The following is a 22,973-nucleotide window of genomic DNA, read 5'->3' on the forward strand; positions in this document are numbered from 1 at the left end:
ATTTGGGAAATTATACATTTGGAGATTATGGAGAATTTTTTTCAACTAATGGGTCTTCAATGATATCTATTAAAGCACATAAGATGTTTTGCCTCTAGGGAATCCACTAGAAAAAAAATCAAATACACAAAAATTTCAGTAAATGTAGTCTAAAATGGAAGATAAAGTGGAATATATTGGAGAATAAAGTGCTGTTGTGACTTCCTACTTGGAATTTATAATAATTTTTCATTTGAAGAGTTTTAAGGCTATTAATTTCACATCACAACTCCCCATGAAACCAGGGAAGTGTTTCTCGATGTTTGCCCAAGTTCATTGCTCATAATAATGCAAGGCCAAATTGGTAATGAACGCAAGCCATCTTGACAAATTTTTGGCTTTCTTCAGTTTCATGTTGTACCTCCTGGAAAACATTGTCATTTTGATCCTATCTTGAATGCACTACAAGACATGAGCCCTTTGTTTTCAGTAGGACTCTAACTTTCTTTTTACGAAGTACCCTGGGGTCCCTGATATTATTGGTATCTTCAAATTGTAGACCCTCTCAGCCTTCTCTTCTATCCCATCTCCATTCCATTGTGTCATCTCTGATGCCTTGAAAGACTGTGTACCAAAGACTCCCAGTGACCACCAGGCTGGGACTCAGGTAGGCGATTCACTAGCCTTCCTGTCTTCCATGATGATCTCTCCATTCTCACCCTTAGCCCGGTGGCAGCCTGCTTGCAGATGCCCTTCCTCTCACCTCACCCCATTTGCTGGAGACTGTAGCTCTTGGGACAGACCCAGAGTCCCCTCACCCTTTCATCTCTGTCTCTCAGGTTCATCGTCTCATTGAAGCTTACTTGCAGGAGCCCATTCTCCCACCACAGCTCCAACTCCGAGAGCACCCTGTCTCTTTGTGTGGGCAGGATCCACCTCTTTCTCACATCCCTTCTCAGCCTTTTCTCATAGCCCATCTCTAGTCATCTCTGCCACACACTGACCTGCAGAGAAACTCTCCACTAGGGAACCCATAATCACCACACTTTCCTAAGATCCAGAGAGGGCAGAATATCATCCCAACAAAGACAAGATAAGATATCAAATTAGTACATTACTTATTGTTTTTATTATATGTGTGTGTGTGATTATTGGATATAGAAGTCATAGATTATATATTTCATACATATAAATATATAAACATTAATATAATGTTAATTTTAACATTCACACCAAGGGGGTGGGGGAAACAACTTACATGTATCTAAAAGTGAATACTTTTCTCAAATAATTTCTTATTTTTAATAAAAATGCATTAGAAGCAGATTCATCAATAATGGAAGACCCAATTACTGGTCTTCTGGATTAGGCATTCTTTTATTGTGTGATTTTTAATGCTTGAGTGGGAAGCTTAAACATTGCCAATGAAATCTGAGACTAATTAAATGATTATAGCCTAAGGGGCAGGGCACCCAAGTCTCTGCTATTAATCTTACTAACAACATCCACTCTATGAGATGTATGGATGAACATACAGACCTATTTCCAAAGAAAAAGAATAAGGGGTTATTTATTAAAAGATGAGTTTTGAGCTGGGCACATGACTCAATGGGTAAGCATACCATTTGAGTATAGGTGTGAACACTTGCACACTCACATGCATACACCACACACATACAATGCACCACACACATAAAATGTCCTTTTTACTTGTGATTTTTAAAATTAAAGACATAAATCCCTTATTAAGTCTTTCTCTTCATCTTGAGGAAGACATGGTCATGTTTAAGAATTCATTGGTGGTGTGAACTTACTCAGTTACACTAGGGCAAGATGAATTTGAGATGTAGAGAGATAGCATGGGGGTAACAATCGAATAATTACCATAAATACTCAATGAGTACTCACCATGTGCCAAAGACTGTCTTGAACTTGCCTTATCCCCATTTCACAGATAAGGAAACTGAGGCATGGACAGGTGAATAATTTAGGGTCACAGGCAGAGTACAGACACTTGGGTCTCCTACAGCCTTCCTTTTAATGTGCACTGTAGAGCATATCACTCTGGACAGTTCTGTTTTCTGTTGTCCAAATCACCAGCCTTTCAGAAGCCAGCAACCATTCTCAACCACTAGGCAGGTGCAGAAATCAGAAACTGAGACTGGATCCCTGCAGCCCTCTAGCAAGGGTCCTCGGGCTCATCCTGTGTGGACTGACACAGGGCTCACTCCCTAGAAAGCTAGGGTAAGAATTTCTTCATGACTGAAGAGTCTGTGTGGAGATGTTGCCTCTCTACCTAGGCAGTAAAACGTCACCCTCACAGCACTGAATGTAGGGCATCCACATGTCTTGACTCCTCCTCACCTACATGTTCCTCTAGGTCTACCCCAAGCCCGGACTGTTTCTTTGGGCTGAGAATACACCTTCAACAAGGCCAAGAAAGGTTAGGTGGCATTCAGAGACCAAGAGTTCCTATACAGGAAAATTTGCCACTTATATTAGGTTATTTGGCCTCCAAATGAGTCCTTTCCCATCCGGCACACACACACACACACACACACACACACACACACACACACACACACACACACACACACACACTTTAATAATAAAGAAATGCCGGTATTGGGCCCTGCTTCCTTCACCCGGGCTGTAGTTGAGACCTGCTGCTGTTTTCCTACAAGCACATGGTCCAAGTAACTGAAACTGAACTGTACAGGAAGTCCTTCACCGAAGTCTGTGTCACTTCTTTATGAGAAAAATGAGTGCACGACTCCTTCAAACATTTTTCCATTTTTATTTTATTACATATATTATCGGTTAATTTTGTTATTTCAGTATTTTGTACATGTGTATAATGTATTCTGCTTGCTCTCCCACACTCTCTTCTACAGTCCCCTATCCCGATCTACTTCCCTGTCCTTACCAACTTCCTTTCCCATTGCCTGACTCTTGGTTGTTTTGTGACCTGTTTAGTTTAACCAAGGCCCTCTGTGACCACTGTGCCAGAACTACCCACTGGAGCCTGGTGAGGTCATCAGTGGGTACAAAATGGAAGGGCAGTGACTCCCCCTTTCCTGAGTCTGTCAGTAACAGATAGCTGAGCAGTAAGAGGGAGAGCCCTGGTCCATCCTTGTACACACCCAGTGCAAATATCCATAGCTTTTGTGAGGTTGTGAGTACAGCGGCTGTGTCTTGCTCAGACAATGACAGTTCCCAGCCTTTCTTATAACTTCCATCTGTTACACTATGCCCACCTCGCTGTTCCCTGGGCCTCAGATGGTATAACGTAACTGTCTTGTGTAGGCATAAACACCCATCCATCTTGATGGCTATATCTGGTTTTCGTTTGAGGTTGTTTTGATTCTGTATTTTTTCTGGAAGAATGTGAGTGAATGTGTTCAGAATATTTTATTTCTAACATCCCAAGGGTTATTTTATTAGGTAAACTCATTCTTTTAATATTCTTCATAAGTCTATCATTTCCTTCATGACGTCCATGTGTGTCAAGTTCATGTTTGTGAGGGAAAAGAAAGTTCATTAAAACTTAAAGACCATGGCCACCTGATAGAGAAGTCTGAAAAATGAAGATTTGCAGTAAAGGTTGGCATTTGCAACTAGCCCACACAGGCCAGGAAATCATGAAACACTCAACTACAAATTACTTCTGTGAATACTCAAAGCGGGACAGCAAGTGTTCAAATCTGGACAAGGTCCATTCCATGATGAATAACACCTGGTATCCATAGATCACTTGCCCAGACAATTGCTTATAATCGCCCACGGCCTCTATCACTCCAGCCACAGAGGAAAATGTGAAGAGTCATCATATTTGGGGGTGACTTCAATGGGTTTCAATAGCTGAGGTTTTGATTTTGATGAATTGCTCATTTTATATTATTCCTTCAAGGAGACCTCTACTTTTAGAGGGAGCCTGAGAAAAAAAAAATATCATCTCTGTGTGTAAATGGTGAGACTTGAAATAGAATGAGAATTGTCTCATCCTGAAAGCTGTAAAATTTCCTGTACATTGTCAGTCTAAACATAAATTGATGAGGGTAGGGGTAGGGAAGAGGGATTTCACCTGACAATCCATCCTTCTCCACAACGTCTCTTCCTGAGGGGGTACTTTCTCCCAAGAGTTGTGTTGGCCATAGTGCTGATACTCACCAACTGACACCTCCCAGGGCTGCTAACTCTGACCTCCTATGAAAGAATACATAGGGGCCCAGGAAAGATTTGTAGTAAAGTCCCTAACTCCAGGAGATCCACCCTGGCCCATTCCTAGCTCCTGTACATCCCTACAAGGGCCTTTCTAGTTTGAGGGCTCTTCTAGCTAACATCAGTATCTCTTCCATGTCTTCTTTCTGTTTACTCCAAGGAATGAGTAGAACTCTTTTTTGCCAAAAAAAGGAGAGATTCCTGGTCTCTCAAATTTAAGGTCCAGAACTGAACCTTACCTTTTGACTCTAATTCTACTATGTGCCTTAGGGTATAACGGTGCTCAGCATCATTTGCAGTTTCTCATTTGGGACACATGCAGGCATGTACACACACACATGCGCACATACTCATTGATTGTCAATTCTATCAGTTTTATGAAATCCTTGACTCCTTACTTCAATTCTCTTAGAATCAGTGATGGCATATTTGTTCCTCCGCAGAAATTCTTGCTGAGATGGAGGTAGGCTCTTTTTAGATAACATGCCTCATATCTGGGATGATTTATTCACTTTCAAGTTCCCTGGAATTTATTGCTGAAGGTTGATGTGGATGCTTACAGTTTGGGCTCTAATATAATCTCCCGAGTGGCAATTAATAAATAAAAGATGCTTGCTGTTGTTGACAAAGGATCTAGGCTTTCTCAGCTAGCTTTTTCCTTTATATTTTCACCAAATTTTATGCCAGGCATCCCTAGGGGGTTGATGCTAAAAAATATTTTCTGTAAATTCTAAAGCTTTTACTCTTGTTTCAATATTCCCAAACCTCTATGTTGTCTTTTATTTTCCTTGTCAGAAATGATCGTCCTTGGTTCTTTTTTTTTTCAACTCTCCTCCCTTGCTGTGAATTGGGGGAAGTGCCTTTTTCTGGATTTAACAGTAACATAGCCTTAGTACTTATGCTTGCAAATAGCACCTGCAATTTGTCCCTGAATTTTCTTGTATTTTTCTCAGTCTCTTCTCAGTTTCCTTTATTGAATATGCACTGTCATCTATAAAATGCGGTGTTTATTGTCATGGTGTGTATTGTTCACAGTGTAAGGTTGCTTCCTGTAAGTTAATGATGAAACCATAAGGTAATATCCAATTGTTGCAGTGTGCTGGCTCAACTGGGTGGGCTCCAGGGCTCATCTAGACTAATATTCCTATTTTAGAGATGAGGTCACCTTAAGGACCTTGACCATAATCAAGTAGAGGGCAGATACAGAACACATTTTGAGGTTGTAAAGTACGTGGTACAGAGCTTCAACTGGACTACCTCTGCTCAGTGCCCAGTGGGGAGGTGAAATGTGTAACTGTAACACATTACTTCTACATGCTAACAGGCTGAGGATTTATTTTGGTAGTAGATCATTTGCCTAGCGTGCCTAAGAACTTTGGTTTGATTTCCTGGCCCCACAACCGTGCCAATATTAGTACCGATACCACAACTGTAAGGCTTATAGTAAGTTAATATCAGTAAAAGACAGGGTAGGTGCTTGGCACACTCTGGGAATTCTAAATATTGTTAGCTGTTATTCCAGTTCTTTACATATTCCAGCAAAGGTGAAAGTGTGTGCTGCTAATCAACTTTATGTGGCTGTGACGTACATTAGACCCTGCCTGTACTTATCTTATAGGCCTTGCTTTGTGCAGTGAGGAGCTAGGGGTCACATCCATGGTGACAGCGGGAGCAGAAATGAAAATAGTGATGACAATAAGAAGAGGTGGTGCCATTTGCTGAGCCTTACGGTGCGGTGTGCTTTGAAGTTGACACTCACATGCATAATGCTCCGTATGTGCTCATGCCACATATATGGACAAGCCACAGAGTCCGTTATTTCCAGAACCATGGTGCACACTCTTGATGACAATCGTCTTCCTGGTAACTGGAGGGAAACAGAGAGGCCTTGATGGAGCAGCTTGAATGCCAAAACAAAAGCTTTAATGGAATTATTTCTACCTTTGAAATAACCAATTTGCTACTAATATTTCTATCACTTAGTCTTGTTACTGATGATAAGGAGACTGGCTGGAGCAAGAATGGAGGTCGAAGAGTGGAGGAGAGTGGGGCTGGCCCAGGGCAAGAGAAACGACAACAAGAAGATGGTGTGTGGAAAAGACAGGCCCTTCAAAGCTCTCTTATGTCTCACTTCCCTGCTCAGCAGTTATTTATTATATAAAAAGGCAGCTGCTTTCCTGGGCTCCAGATTGAAATATACTTGGAGCAGCAGCACCAAGAAAAATCTCTTTCCTCACTTGCTGCGATTTATTTGCAGACTAAGTAAATTTCATTCACCATGCATGAATTATCTCTAGGATAATGTAAAGAATTTAATTATGAAAATCTTTATCACTAATGGTCCTTGATTTCCAGGCCAATCAAATAAACAACTCTGGCAGTAATAACAGGTACAGTGGAGGAGACGGCAGGCTGAGTACTAAGGGAATGTGAGTTTGTGTGCCCCTGGCTGGGAGTGGTGGCAAACGCCCTTAACCTCACCACTCCAGAATCAGAAGCAGGCAGATCTCTGTGAGTTCGAGGCCAGTCTGTCTATATAGTGTTTGTGTGCCTCTCTGTCCATATGTGTGTACATGGGTGTATATACTCTCAAACATGCAATCTGTGGACAGTGACTTTTCAAATTCACATGTATGCATACCTACGTGTGCATATACACATGCATATAAGTTTCCATATGTAAAACAGATTTAAATACTGCCATCTAAAAGCTTATCACAGCTGTAGAAAAAGACACTGAGGTTCAGAGATGTCAATCCACTTCCCCAAGATGACCAAAAATAATGGCAAAGCTAGAGTTTCGCCAACAACATTTACTGACTCAACACCCTCTTTTCAAAGCTTCCTGAAAAGAAATATTCTCAGAGTAATGTGCGTTTCCACCATAGCACCCTGCTCCAGTATGGAGAGGGCTGATCTTTCATGCTTTCTCTTCCAGACTCTCCAAGCAAAGATTTTGGTCCGACTTTGGGTTTGAAAAAGTCCAGTTCCTTGGAGAGCCTGCAGACTGCTGTGGCCGAAGTCAGGAAGAATGACCTGCCCTTCCACAGGCCCAGACCACACATGGTGCGAGGCCGGGGCTGCAATGAAAGCTTCAGAGCAGCCATTGACAAATCCTACGACGGGCCGGAAGAAGGAGAAGCTGGTAGGGCCATATGCCCCCTTAAGTGGGTTCTTCATCTCATTATTATCTGCAAGTCATAAGCCAGAATTGCACTTAACTACTGAAAAAAAAATGATTTAAGGATCACAATTATATTTTTGATATTAAAAGTAATTCATTTTCCTGATATGTTTTGCCCTTTGGCTTAACGAACATGGGATTGGAGAATGCGATGTGCAATTTATTTCAACAGTACAAACTGAAAAAAAAAATGTTCTCTTTCACTTCCCTAGAAGGACCAACTGTCATTTACCCTTAGGGCAGGAGCACTAAGCATGCATTTCTTGGCATTCTTATTTGAATCATTAAAAGCAACATCAACCAGAGGACTGGCTGCATTAATTGTGTAGATGTGGTGGGCTATATTTATGCTCAACAAAACCTCTCTTGGAAAGAAGCTCACCCTGTTTGTTTCCCAGCGTGTAGGCTTTTGGAGCTGATGGAGGTTAACCAGCCAGCTTCCAGAGAGATTAGTGCCTTAGCAATTTTCAAGCCTTTTGTGCTACCAGCTAGCAACCCAGGGGCCCCACTCCCGACCTCAAAGGTTGATTGAAGTACCCAGGACTGGGAAGTCCTATCTGATATCAAAGGGTACGAGTAACCATGTGGTTGGGTAGAACACTGAGCACTTCTCCTCATTCTTCTGTATTTTACATTTTGACTTTTTTTATATACTAGCCATAAGTGCCCCTGACCATGGATATTGATTTTTCCCCTCTACAGACGGTCTCTCTGATAAGAGCTCTCACTCTGGCCATGGAGCTCTGAATTGTGAGTCTGCCCCTCAGGGAAACCCCGAGCTAGACGATGTGGAAAATAAAGCCAGGAAAGTCAAAAAACCGAAAGAGAAGGAGAAGAAAAAGGGCAAGCAGAAAGTCAAGGAGAAAAAGCAGAAAGAGGAGAGTGAGGACCCAGAGAGGAAAATGAAGAGGAAGGGCTTCGGGGCCATGCTGAGGTAAGAGCCTGCTGTGACAACACTCGGTGGCCTTCCTTCTCCTAGCTAACCCACTCCTTTGTGCTGCTCGGAAAAAGGTGTGAGTGTTCTCTCATCCTCAGCTACATTCATCAAAGTCAAGGCTGTGACTGTATTTTTGGTATTTGCCAAGAAGGCATAAAAAGCCTTTGGGATGTCCCCTGAAGACTGTGACGATGACAGGAAACTGTCATAAGCCTGTTGTAAGGAGGCCAAGCGCTTAGTAGGGCATAGGAAGTGTTCCCTGGGTGTCCCTCTCTGCACAGTGAAAACAAGAGACTACTATATATATCATCCTTCTGTGACTTCTGATACTCAGGTCACCAACACAGTAGCTGTCACTTGCAGAGGCACTGTGATACATTAGAGATGTCCCTGGGACGAGGGCCATATGACCCAGGTCTCAATTCATGACCTTCCACATCTCGGCTGTAAGTTTCCCATAACTTCCTTCCCTTCCTTTCAGACTGAGACAAACATCATTCCTTCCTGTGGGCCCCATGGGCCTGGGAGATAAGATATCACGTGCAGCAGATTCAGCAGCTCAGAGTGCTGAGCAGCACACAGTCGGAATACAACTTATTTCTTCTTGTACAGCTGCCCTCCAAGAAACACTCTGTAGAAACTATCACTCCACATTCTGGTTTCCCAGTGATCTGGCTGATTTCTGGTCATTTGGACAGAGGCTTAGACAACTAGTTCAATGTGAACCAGAATATACCTCCTCCCTGGGCATAACTTTCCTGTCTGTGGAACCATGTGCAGGGGAAGGGCAGTCTTAAGCTGAAGGGTGTTTTAACTGGTTTAGGTGGTACAAACTGCCTACCAGGGGTCCTTTAGGAACACCTTTGTGGATGGTTGAGGAAGATCTTTAGTATAGCAGTTGCTACTGGTAGAAATCATTTCCATGGCTGACTTCCTAAGGGTCACTTACCCTTAGCCCCTGACCTCAGATAGTGTGCCTAGAGTCTCCTTACTCAAGCTGGCAGACTTCTTAGACGTTGATAGAAGGCACTAACCTGAGCACCAGCACCAGCAGCAGCAGCACCAGCAGCAGTATCTCCCCGGACTTCTTAGATGGAGAGGGAGAAAGCTTATACTCTATGGCAGCAGCAGCAGCATCTCCCCTGACTTCTTAGATGGAGGCAGAGAAAGCTTACACTCTATGGCAGCTGCAGCAGCATCTCCCCTGACTGCTTAGATGGAGGCGGAGAAAGCTTATACTCTATTGAAGCAGCAGCAGCATCTCCCCTGACTTCTTAGATGGAGGCAGAGAAAGCTTACACTCTATTGAAGCAGCAGCAGCATCTCCCCTGACTTCTTAGATGGAGGCAGAGAAAGCTTACACTCTATGGCAGCTGCAGCAGCATCTCCCTGGCCTGTACCTGCTTCAATCACCAACCCTCACCCCTCCAAATCACTCCAGTGCAGCTTGTTCTGGTTGCTCTCCCTCCCCTCCCACTACTGCATGGAGGTCACACCAACCTTGCTTCCTAAGACTTCTCCAGAGCACCAGTTTGCCTTCCTACCCAGAAGGACATGCCAGACTCCTCAAGCATGCTGCCCTGCTTATGTCAAGGGAAAGAATCAGAAAATGTTTGCTGCTCCCAAAGCAGGATTTATAAAGTCACTTCCTAATTCTCAGAGTATTTTCTTGTATCTCTCTCTCTTTTTTTTTTTTTTTTTTTTTGGTGGAGGAGCAGGAAGTAAGGTAGAGGTACCCATTCCATGACTTTATTTCTAAAACTCCCTAGCAAATCTACCAGTATCTATCCTTCTTTGCTATGATCAACAGATAATGTATGATAGATTTAACCATATTGTGTAAACCCTGAGAATATCTGTCTTTTAAACACTCTGGGGGATACAGGATACTAGTTATTCTCAGTGTGAAATCTTCAACTGATAATTTTAGATAGAAAATAAAATTCAATTCTCTTATTCAATCTTTTCCTCCTTTCCTTTTTCTTTCATTCTGTGTGTATACGTGTGTGTGCGTGTGTACGTGTGTGTGTGTGTGTGTACGTGTGTGTGTGTGTGTGTGTGTGTGTGTGTGTGTGTGTGTATGCGCGTGTGCATGCACACATGTGTGTGGAGAGAGAGAGAGAGCCTTAGGAACAGCAAAATGACATTTAAAGGACACAAATAGTGTGGATAGCTCTGAGCCATCCCATTACATATCCAATGTCCAAACAATGCTCCTTAAAGTCTTAGTACCAATGTCCCTGGATGTATTGTGACAGGACATGCTGAGCCTTGCTGAGGTCACCTGTATTAATACTTTCCTATTGCTGTGATAAAACACCAGGAACAAGACAACTTATAAAAGAAAGTGTTTAATTCGACTACAAAGGATTAGAGTCCATCGTGGTGGAACAAAGGCATGGTGGCAGGAAGAGTTGAGAGTTCACATATTAAAACTATAATCAGGAAGTAGAAAGAGCAGTAAGAATGGCAGGATTCTTTTAAAACCTCAAAGGCCACCCCCTTGTTACACACTTCCTAATCCTTAAATAATTCTACCAACTAGGAACAAAACATTCAAACATGTGAGCCTGTGAAGGCCATTCTCAGTCCGTCTATTGCATAATCCTAGCAGGCCCAAAACCCTAGAAATCAATGGACAATCAAAGAATAAGATTTCCAGTTTAAAGATCAAATCTTTTGCTATGGGTTTGTCAACAGTGCCATGTCTCACTTACAGAAGAGGGACAGACAGTTGGACGAGCTAAGCACAAGGGATGGGCTTTATGAACAAGAAAAGGATGAAGAAAGGAGGAACAAGGGACACACAGTGGACGTCCACTGCAGACAGCTTTCTTCTACAGGGACAGAAGAAGGGACATCCTCACCATGGTGTCTTGGGGTGACAGGTCCTCTTTTGATTGGTTTCTGTAAACCTCCTGATATTTTGGAAACTCGTCCATTTCTAAGTTAATTTTGAACGTGTAACACCGAGCACAAGTGGCCACATTCTGGTTTTGGCCAGGAGCTCAATCTAAAGAAGTGGTTTATTCTACTCAGTGTGACTTTGGAATAGACTGCAGTCTAGCAACTCTCAGTGAGACCTGTCTTTCCATTGTTTAAGTCTTTGCTGTGGGCATTCTAGACACTGCCCTTCCTTTGCTACCCTGAGTTTTGGGGTCCGAAGTGTCATTATTATGCTCATCAGATGTCATAGGCAGTTGAGGATGGGGACATGGCTCAGATGTCAGCATGAAGACCAGATCAGATCCTCACAATCCACATAAACCCTGAGCAGGGTAGTGCAGCAGACTTTCTTGGACCACAAACTAGCTCTCAAATCAAGATGCAGAGACTTACTATCAATTATGAATGCTCAGCCTTATCTTATACCTGTTTCTAGCTAACTTTTTTCTTTAACTTAATGCATTTCTGTTAATCTGTGTGCTGCCCCAAGGCTCATTTACCTCATCTATATACTGTCCATACTGCTTTCCTGCTTCCTCCCTGTCTGTCTGGCTGGACCATGGCTGCCTTGCTTCCCTTTTCTCTCTGCCTGCCAACCCCAACTATCCCTCCTCTGCCTAGCTATAGACCACTCAGCTTCTTATTAGACCAATCAGGAGCCTTAGGCAGGCAAGGTGAAACAGCAACACATCTTTACATAGTTAAACAACTGCAGCAGAAATAAATGAAACACATATTTACATAGTTAAACAACTATTCTGCAATACAAACAAATGTAACACATCTTTACTTCGTTAAACAAATATTCTATTCCACAACAGGGTAGCCCACCTGTGGTCCCTGGGGGCAACAGGATCTCCAGTGCAAGCTGGCTAGCTAGACTAATCAAATTAACACACTCTGGGTTCAACTGAGAGACCCTATCTGTATATGTAAGGTGAAAAGCAATCAAGGAAGCATTCACCATCAACCTTTTGGCTTCCACATGTGTGTGCGCACATGTACACACTCACCCTTGTATACATATGCACACATATGTAACACGAATTGCTAAGTGGTCTTATTAATAAAGAAAATGGAGCCATGTGAAAGCTGAAAGATCGGAGAAACAGAACAAGCCACAGCCAACCTCACCAACTCCTCAGCCAATCCTGTTTCCACAAATCCTCAGACTGAAAGCCTCTGAGTCCTCACCCCCGAGGGTCTCAGTTGAACTGCTTTTAGTTCCTGTGTCCTCACACCTTATATACTGTCATTTCATAGGATTAAAGGTGTGTATGCTTCCCAAGCAAAGGCATGAGATCTCAAGTGCTGGAATTAAACATGTGTGCCACCATGCCTGGCTCTGTTCCCAGTGTGGCCTTGAACTCACAGAGGTCCAGATGGATCTCTGCGCCTCCTGAGTGATAGGATTAAGGCTGTGTGCCACCACTGTCTGGCCTCTATGTCTAATCTAGTAGCTGGCTCTGTCCTCTGATCCCCAGATAAGTTTATTAGGGTACACAATATATTGGGGTCACAATATATTACCACACACATACATGAGTGAATACACATACACACATCCATGCATGCAAACACTAAGGTGAATAAATACATAAAATATTTTTAGGACATGAAATTGTAGTTTGTAATGTGGGCATGTTGGCAATAATTATAACAGTATTTATGTGAGAATTTTTTCTGTGAAGTGGTGGAGTTGAATAGTTGCAAGTTCAGGCTCTGCATGAGGACCTCTGATTTAAATCTCAGCCCCTTCACTCTCTAGCTAGGGAACATTGGACACACTAACTCCTTCACTTTAGTTTCTTCATCTGAAAACAGAATGATAATTGGATCTACTACCAATGTAAGAAATATATTAGATCAACTATATAATCTATTTAGAACTATGCTTTGCAAGTAATATATATTCAATAATAAACAAAATTCCCCTAAAGAGGCCCAAGCCCTAATCCCTAGTACTTGACAAAGGAGAATTAAGGTTGGAGAAGGCAGAAGGATGGCTGTTCTGCTGGGCCTGAGATAAAGGGGTTGTCCTGAGTTTCCTCAATGAGCCCAGTGGAGTCACAGGGCCTTACAAATGTAAGTGGAAGACATGATAAGGAAAGATGGCGCAAAGAAACACAGCGTGCCTGGCTGTGGAAATGGAAGGAGGGGAACATGAGCCAAGGAAAATGGGCAGCCTGTGTAAGCTGGAAAGGACAAGGAAATGGCTTCTCTCTGGCTAGCCCCTTTATTTTCATCCATATGTGTTATTCAAGCCACTAAGATTGTACTAATTGCTTACAGTATCAACGGAAGCCAGCATGGTCATTATCATAAGTATTATTACTGCTTTTACAATGCCACAGTAATTTATAAGGACAAGTTTCCTCTTTGGGGTATTAAAGAAAAAACTATAAAAATGATTTAACTGCAATAATCTATAAATATGAAAACTCTCAGAGATTCACATGGCCTGTTTCTGAGACTGTCACCAGGTTAAATCCTGACTGTGTGTTTTGTTACACAGCTCCAGGTACTTGTTGCTCACAATACAAGGCCAGCTCTTCCCTTTTACCTCAATCTGCTCCCCATTTCCACATGTTAGAGCCACAAGCTCTGGATCCTCTAGACACACAGCACCTTGGCTTTTGTTCCCTTTCACTGTTATAGCAAAATTAAGAGCTGAGAGGTGGTATTAGATTTTATCTTCGGTATAAAAATAGCAACTGTTTTCCATAGCCTTTTGCATCCGAGTTGGTGAGCATATTGGAGTTGCTGCTACATGCTCGCTTTCAGCAACAAAGAACACAAAAGCTGTTACCATTAGCCAACAGATTTTGCTTTAATTCTCATCTGTTGCTCAGATGCTATTGACTTAGTTTCTTTCTTATTTAAAAAAGATTGATTGCTCTAAGGTTCTGTTAGAGTTAGATGTGACTTAAATATGCATTATTTTTCCCATTGTCTGTACTACTCTAACACATTCCTGAACATGGGCTCTGGTGTAGCTTCTACAGTTACTCCATGGGCAGTGACACCTGGCCAAGGAGGGTGGGGGAAGGTCTTAAATTCTGCCCCCTTCCTCATCCTAGAATTGGGATGTGATAGCAGTGGCCTTGTTCTTGCTTCTATATAGCCAAGTGTCCTGACTGTGCTGATGTTGATCATACAGAGTGGAAGTTTTCATTCATTAATTTCACCCACCCCTGTTCCTGCTGGAAAGTTATAGGAGGTCAATTCCATTCGTCTTTTCACCCATCTTCTAGTTTGTATATTGTTATGATTTGCTGATTTTAAATTACCTCCTTGCATGAGTCAAGTCTGGTTCTTCCAAGGGCCATGAGTTATTGTGGAGAAAATGCTGAACTCCAGAACCTTCCAACTTTGGCTGTTACCTTATAAACTCTGTTTACTTGCTGCTGAGAAAGACCTTCCATACATATGCTATCAATCTTTTACTCCGTTTGATACAGAAATCAGAAAAAGGTAAAGTGCAGCTCCTTTTCATGTTACCATCTTTTAGTGTTACCAGCTCATCCAAGGGTTCTTTTGCTTGAGATAGAAATCACTAGGAGGCAAATGACATCATCTGAACAAAGCTTTGCTGAGACTTGTGTTGAGCACAGGGAAATGGCATACAGGATAGTGTTTCCATTCTGGGTCTGGATGCTGGGATCAAAGCTTGGACAGAAAAGGCAGGCTCATGCAGGCACACAGAAGGCTGCTGAGAAAGAGCCCAGGATTTTGACACATGCTCTTGGCTCAGTGATGATATATACGTGCACAAAGAATTCATCTACTCTCTGCTCATAAAACATGTCTGGTGTGCTCACTGCAGTCACTGCACGAAGGCAATGCATCTGCTAGGTTCTAGCCTGCATTTGCAAGGCTGGAAGGAAGGCTGAGGGTGGAGTCAGCAACTCCTGAATCTGGTCATCCGTGGAAACTGTCTTACCAAAAGCAGCTTGCATTCAGAGGAAAACCCTGGTGTGGGACTTGGGGTCCCCACTGATCTATCTCAGGTCAAGATGCCTCCTTATTTTTGCTTTATGAACTTGGCTTCCTTAGGTATCATCCTCTTGAAGACACTTCTACAGAAAGGCCAGTCAAGGCTCCAGCAATCAAAGAACAAAGGTCAAACCCTTCAGTAGACAAGTTCCATGCTGTCAGTCCCAAATATCCTTCGGCCACAGTAATGTCACCTAGAGTGAAAAGCCAGAGATCACCTCCTGATTTCTTGGTTGCTTTAATAATATTGTCAATCTCTTGTAGTCCTCAAATGAAATTCTTCATGTTTCTAACCAATCCTTTTATATAACAGTTTCTGCTGTTTTCTCTTGAGAGTCTAGGTAACTGTACAAAACCAATGTTCTAGACACCAAGTGAAAGGCTTGAAGTGTAAGTTCATTTTCCGTGTGTGTGTGTGTGTGTGTGTGTGTGTGTGTGTGTCTGTATCTGTGTCTGTGTGTGTCTGTGCACATGCACATGTGTGTGCACCTGTGGTGTATGTGCATATGTTTTGTTGTCCTTTGTGGTGTGTGTGTATGGATTGTATGGGGGAGTAAACATCTAGAAGCCAGATGTTGATGCCCAGTATATTCTTAGTTGCTCTCTGCCTTATTTTTTCTTGAAGTAGTGTCTGTCATTGAACATGGAGCGTACTGACTGAGCTACACCAAACACCCTACAAGTCACAGGGATCCTTGTCTCTCTCACCCCAGTGCTAGGATTATAGGTGTGTGCCTTTCTTTTCGTGTGTGTGCTGGGGATCTGAGCTCAGTTCCTCATGCTTGTGCAGATAACACTACTGGCTAAGCTATCTCCCCGGCCCATGAAGTTCATTTCCCTATACCTCTTCTAGGCTTTTGTCCTAAAGGAATTGTGTCTAGTTAGCTTGTTCCTGGTAGTTTAACAAAGTATGTATCAGGCTATTAGGAAGGTGTTTAAATTTTGTCTACTTTTTAAATATTGTTCAATCATATTCATTCAATTAATAACATTTATTGACTACTTCATCTTTGCCAAATACATTCATAATCATTCTTTTGTTTACTCAACAATATTTATTCAAGTCCTATTTTTACATGAGGTGTTATCCTGGAAACTAGATAGATAGTAGTGAAGTCCCGGCTATTATGGCACTTTCCTGTCACAGTAAAGAAAGGAAAAGTCAAAGATAAATGTGAGTTTCTTTTGGTGTGTTTAATACAAAACAAGGAAAATGTCACATCGACATACAAAGTGTTTTTAACTCTGAAGTACCCAGGGAGCAAAGCGGCATTCTCCACGACAGCTCTGGTACAGAGCAGTGCCTTCTGGGCTAACGATTCTGAATGAGGATCCAGGCCATTGGGATTTACATCCTAGTGAAGGGGAGAGAATGGAGAATACATGCCCAACCCAGAGCCGTTGAGATGATTCCAGACTGCAGTAGGTGTCATGGGGAAATGGAGGAGGGGCTGGCATCCTCTCACCCTGTACCTGTCTGCCAACCTAACAGACTGCGTCTGCCCAAGCTTCATGGAATTTTCAGAAGACACATTATCTGAAAGGAGGACACCAACACAGAAGCCAGCTCACTTTATGCCTTCTTTCTTTCCTTTTCTTCTTTTTATTTATTTTTTTTTGGGGGGGTGGGGAGCATAGGAATCTAAGAAGGTTTTTTGTTAACCAACTTCACATACAACTATAACAAAAAGCCACCTGTAGAGTACACAGAGAGTGTGGATAGTACACAGAGCCCCGTTGCAGCTGAGTTAGACATTCTGGAGTAATGGTCTGCCGCTACTGTGAGTGGTGACATTGATTTGAAGATCTTTGTATCAGCTCCACCCATCCTATCTACTACTAAGATGTTCTGTATCATTTCTTCTTCACTCAGCTTCAGACATTGCTTAGGACTCTCTTTTTTTATCCTAATTTATAAACCATAAAGACTATATTTTTAAAACCCTAGAAGCTTCAACTTTCCATTTCTAAGTTTTGCCTGCACTAAGGAACACACTTTGTTCAATTCTTTCTGAAATATACTGCTTTATTTAACTAGGGGAACGCTGCAAAGAGGAGTCACGATGTACATGTCTTAGAACTGTCACTCACATAGCCATCCATGCTATTTCTACCACAAACAGTAGCACACTTGGTACTATCGGAGAACTAATGCTGACCCTAATTAAAACCTGTCCCTTGCAAGCTCTGTGGCCTTCACGGATCCCTCCTATCTCCTCCATGCTGCTGTGATGCTGCAGTGAAGTGGTTCATATAAGTAAGCAAGTTGTCTGTAGACTGCCTGACTTGATAGATACTGATTCTTGTTATGGATTTAAGACCACACAAATTATTACATATATTTATTATATACAACATGTTTTGATTCTTGGAAATATTATGAGATAGAGATAAACACCAACACATGTGTAACTTCACACACTTATCTTTTCTGGGTATATGAAGACACTTGTGGTAGTTTGAATGTAATTGGCCCCCATAAACTCATAGGGAGTGGCACTATTAGGAGGCATGACTTTGTTAGAGTAGGTATGGTCTTGTTGGAGGAAGTGTGTCACTGAAGAGGCAGGCTTTGAGATCTCATATATGCTCAAGCCATGCCCAGTATCTCAGATTACTTCCTGTTGCCTGTAGATCAAGATGTATTAACTCTCAGCTCCTTCTCCAGCACCATGTCTGCCTGCACTCTGCCATGTCCCACCATGATGACAATGGACTGAACCTCTGAACTGTAAGCCAGCCCCAATTAAATGTTTTCCTTTACAGGAGTTGCTGTGGTCATGGTGTCTCTTTCACAACCATAGAAACCCTAACTAACTATAACAATATCTCTCTCAAAGTTGCTAATCTCACCTTCTTGAAATGGTGTGTCCTTTGAACAACAGCATCCAAACCCTCACACCCCCTTGCCTATGATAACAACCATTTCTGTTCCTGTGAATTACATTATTTTCTACTGCACTTGCGAGTGAGGTCCATGGTGCTTACCCTTCTGTGCCTGGCTCAGTTAATATGAGAACATTTCCCAGGCTTGTTCATGTTGTCTCTGACAAGGCACAAGGCAGATACAACTCTCACCTCAAAAGGAATAGAGTTTATTTGAGAACCAACTCTTAGTGACCTGGGCCAGAAAACAAGGAGCTAAGTTACTTCAGGTTCCACCTTCCCATGTGGAAACAGTTTTATGAAAGTCATAATCAAAGCAATTTTAAAATAAATTGGTGGATATGTTAGAGAGGGAGTTATAGCAAGATGCGGGGGGTGGGGGGTCTTCCTATAGGCCTAAGATGCTGCGTGATGGCATGCTTAGCTTTGAGGTGGTGAGATCTATGCTGTGATAAGTTAATAAATTAACTTATTTCTTTCATCTATTAGTCATGAAATGTTAGTTCTGACACAGTAGTGGGCAAGGAATAGCTATTTGGGGGCCTGAAGCTAGCCCAAGATAAGTTATAATTAGACTTTAGACCCACAACATTCCAACTTCTCCACATCACTACAGTTCCAATCAGTCATTCCGGGAATTCCCACTCACATTGCAAATGGCAGGAGTGTCTCCTTTTTGAATGTTAAATAGTAGTGTGGGGGGGGGGGGGGGAGGGAGGGAGGGGGGGGGAGAGAGTGTGTATTTCCTTTATCCACTTAGCAGCTGGACAAGGCTTGGTTTATTTTTGTTCTTTGGCTGTTATGAATGGTGTTGCAATAATCGTGGAGGAATAGATTTGTCTTTGATGTACTCTTTTCATTTCTTTTAAATATATTTCCAGAAGTGGGATTTCAGCCTGAATATCATATGGTAGTTTGATATGGTATATGGTATTATAGTTTCAATGCTGTGATAAATCTTTATAATATTTTCCATAATAGCTACACTGATTCACATTCCCACCAACGGTATGCAAGGTTTCACGTTTCTCCACAGTTTTGCCAGTAATGGTTTCTGTTGTTTTCTGTATGGTTTCACTTGAGATAAGGGCTCAGTCTATGTGAGACCCTCCTTCCTTAGCCTCCCAAGTGTTAGGATGGCAAGTGTGTACCACCATGGCTTGCCACTAATCCTTTTAAATAGCCGTGCTGGAGGTTTGAGGTGACGTTACCTTGTGGTTTGGATTTGCATTCCCCACTTCATTCCTGCACCTGATGCCCACTCGAGTATCTCCCTTTAGGAAATTACAGGCATCTCTCCTTGTTTCCCATCTTTGGATTGACTCCAGACAGACCCTTTGTCTCAGGCTAGACACACCTGGAGCCCACACACTTTCCCTTCCTCTCTTTCTTTTTTTTTTTCCAGAATTGCTATTTTGTAATTCAAATGGGCACAGTGCTTTTCTTTCTTTCACCTGAACAGTTTGCATAATAAAGTACAGGAAGAAATGGCGTTGCTCAAATCATTCGCTCATTCATATTTTATATGCTCTGGGTCACCCCTTTCCAAACGGAACTGTGACGGTTCGCAAGCTTTACTTAACCGTTGGGTGGAAGACCAAACTTTCTGTTGCTGAATACAAATCGAGAATAGACTCACCCAACGGCTTGTTGTTTTGTTTTCTTCCCTTCCTTTTTAAGTACAATCTCAGTGCAGAGTGTGTGGATGGGTTCTGACCCAGATATTTCTTGGTACGCAGCTGCCCTGATGTTGTTCGTGAAGATACATTCTGACTTGATTTTTAAATTGGGTTAGATAGAGACTGAGTACTCAAGTCACCAGGGGCACGGCATGTGTGGTGCGTTTGTCCTCCCTGCCTTGATCCCATAATGGCTGTTTCAGGTCTCATGTACAATAAATGTAATGTGCCGCAGCCTGGCATTACCTCTTTCCAGATAGTGGCTGTAAACATCTGGGTAGCCCTTCAACTTTATGAGCATGAAGGGCAGCCCTGCTAACACAACTGGTCCAATGAAATTTTGGTAGTCATCTCCCCAAAGGCAAAAGGGCAGCCATAGGCTAGAGTTTAGGTGCTTTGCTTCATGAGGTTCAAGCCGTTTGAAACGTGAAATCTCCAATGATAAATGAAGGCCAAAGTTCTTAATTTGGCTTCCAGTTAGATATAGAAATACATTGAGAGAGGCTGAGTGACCAGGCTAAAGTAGCTGCATAGACTGAGCCCGTGAGAAGTATGACTGTTGAAAAACAGCAGTGTATTGTGAAAGGCTGCTCACCGCTGTAAATGCAGCCAGCCACTGTTCTCCATGGCTGTCCCTGCTTGCAAGGGACAGAAGCAGATGTGAAGCCCTGTCAGCATGGAGGGCAGGTCAGTTTTTCTCTTTGTAACTGGATTTTCTCCTCTAAGTTCATCTTTAATTATTTACTTTAGGGGGCCGGGCAGATGGCTCGGTTGTTCAGAACCTGTGCTGCTCTCGCAGGGGATTCAAGTTCAGTTCCCACAGCCTAAGTCCAGTAGTTCACAACTAAGCACGTGCATGCACGTACACACACACACACACACACACACACACACACACACACACACCACAATTAAGCCTAAAAATAAGTCTTTAGAAAATTATTGCTTTGTTTTTCATTAGATGAATCATAAACATTTTGTTTCTTCATTTTGTTAATTGGCAATTTTCCTTCCAAGCTAAGTCCAAATTTAATTTCTTAAATTATTTTTTTTTTAATTCAAGTTGAAAAAGCCATGACCCTCACCTCGTTTTTTTGCAGGGGGGAGCAATTACTGTCACAGGTCTTGGCTGGAAATGCACTCTTTATGAGCAGTAGTGTTCAAGCTTGTCATGGAATTGTAAAATAGAGGCTGTAATATCCAGATATTTGACTTGCATTAAACTCAGTGGTGTGATAGCTGATAATATTTATACACATGCATGTTATACATCTGAGTTTCTGTTAGTCTGCAGCTGAGCACAAGAGGGGAAAAGTAGTACCATAATATGGATAGATTGTGGACATGAGACTTTAAAGAAATATATGAATGAGACAAGTGATAACAGTGATGGAGATATCTATAAGGATAATCACTAAAATGTTACATGCAGATTGAATTTGAATCAAACCCACTCAGGACAGTTTGCCCAGTGTTTATTGCTCGTCTAAAAGAGGAACCTGAGACATAAGGGTTCCACATAAGACATCAGATGGGCGGAGTACAGACAAATGAGGTGCTGGCTGCCCAGCATGCCAACTGGTTTGCACTGTGACTTTAATATAATTTTTTTCAGCTCTCAAGCTTGTTTGCGGATGTTTGTTTATCCCTCTGTTTTCTGAGTATGTGTTCGTGGAAGGATGAGGGGCCTGTACAGAGTTAATTAATATGAAAATGGATGGCTACCTCCTTTTCAAAGTCTGATTGCTTCTCGTCGCTTTCCCTGCCTACTCTGTGTAATCTTGATTATTTGGGAGCCCTTGTTTTCCGCTGCCCAACGCGGTAGGGTGATTTGATTTCCTCCTAGTTATCACAATAAAGAATGATCACATAGGGTGTCACCCAAAAGGCTTATTTTGTTTAATTAGGGTTCCTTCTGCTCTCAATATGCCTGCGCAACTCCCATTGCGTTAATGCGAACGACACAACGGCACTGAAGAAGAATGGACCACTTTATCTCATTCTGGGATAATGAGGTTTAGATTTGCAAGCAGATCAGGACGAAAGTCCAGTGGTTTAACTTTTAAAGCAATTGATATGCTAAAAAGAACTTTCACAGGCACTAAAATGGAAGGTACACAATCATAAATAAATGTCATTAGCATTTAAGATGAAATATAATCATTTAAGATGCTAGATTAATAAAATGCAGACAATTTCCTGATGGACCTATTTGCATACTCCTATTAAGTAACTAATAAAGCATACTAACAACAGTTTTAGCTGTATATACAAACACTTGTAAGTTCCCAGTGGGAATGTATTTGCCTAATATGCTTTGCCCCGTGTCCAGGACAATGTCACGTCCTTGTGAGATGTTTGCTTAATACTATTAGGTAATGACATGTTGAGATTTAATAGTTGTCCTAGTGTAGGGCAGAATCAGATCTTTGTTTAGCACCTTTTATCTGAAAACTTCAATGTAATTTACTAATGTCAGTCTTCAACATGTGTGAGTCATGAGTGTGGTAAATAGTAGTTTTCCTCGAAGATGATTATAGCATGAAGTAGTCTCTTAAAGCCACAGCTCAAACTGATACTAACGCCAAGACTCTTCCTTCATCACCACTGTTGTGTTAGCCTCCAAAATGTCCTAGATACCAGCCACTTAGTCTGTGACTACAAATACCCCATAGAGCCCATAGTTATTTTGGTCATCCATTGGATTTTCCTGTCCTAAGGTGACATCGGAATAGTAATTTAATGACATGATCCAGTTCATAATTAAGTGAAAAGATTCCAGTCTTGAGCACAGTAACTACAACTGTTTTTCTTATAGAACAAGAAAAAGACTTCTCAGAACAATTAAAAACAGATAAGAGATACACTACCCAAACTGGAAAATAGATAGTAGGTGTACAAACACTATTGGACTGTAATAGCCACCAAGGCTTTAGAGACAATCCAATTTGTTTCCCGAACTATTGTCTGCTTCCAACCTCAGCTTCAACAAGTCTAAAATCTAATTTGTAATCTACCCATCGAAGTCACCGGCTTATGCTGACTTTCCTAATTATGTTTGAGGCAATACCAGGAATCCCATGACATCTGGGATGCGTCCTCCTTCCCCATCCTCACCTTCCTACCAGTCATTTCTGCTGATATG

General features: G+C 42.0%; 1 protein-coding gene across 1 annotated transcript in view; it reads left to right on the forward strand.

Annotated features, from left to right (window-relative positions):
* The window catches only part of Pard3b (par-3 family cell polarity regulator beta), a 986,690-nt gene that overhangs the window by 674,747 nt on the left and 288,970 nt on the right, over nt 1-22,973 (forward strand). The window contains exons 17-18 of the mRNA XM_052749631.1: nt 7,139-7,345; nt 8,087-8,318. Of these exons, the coding sequence (XP_052605591.1) occupies nt 7,139-7,345; nt 8,087-8,318 (439 nt within the window). The remainder of the gene's footprint in view (nt 1-7,138; nt 7,346-8,086; nt 8,319-22,973) is intronic.

This window comes from Peromyscus californicus, unplaced genomic scaffold (genome assembly GCF_007827085.1).
Source record: "Peromyscus californicus insignis strain IS unplaced genomic scaffold, ASM782708v3 Scaffold_21__1_contigs__length_65335640, whole genome shotgun sequence".
Taxonomy (NCBI): domain Eukaryota; kingdom Metazoa; phylum Chordata; class Mammalia; order Rodentia; family Cricetidae; genus Peromyscus; species Peromyscus californicus.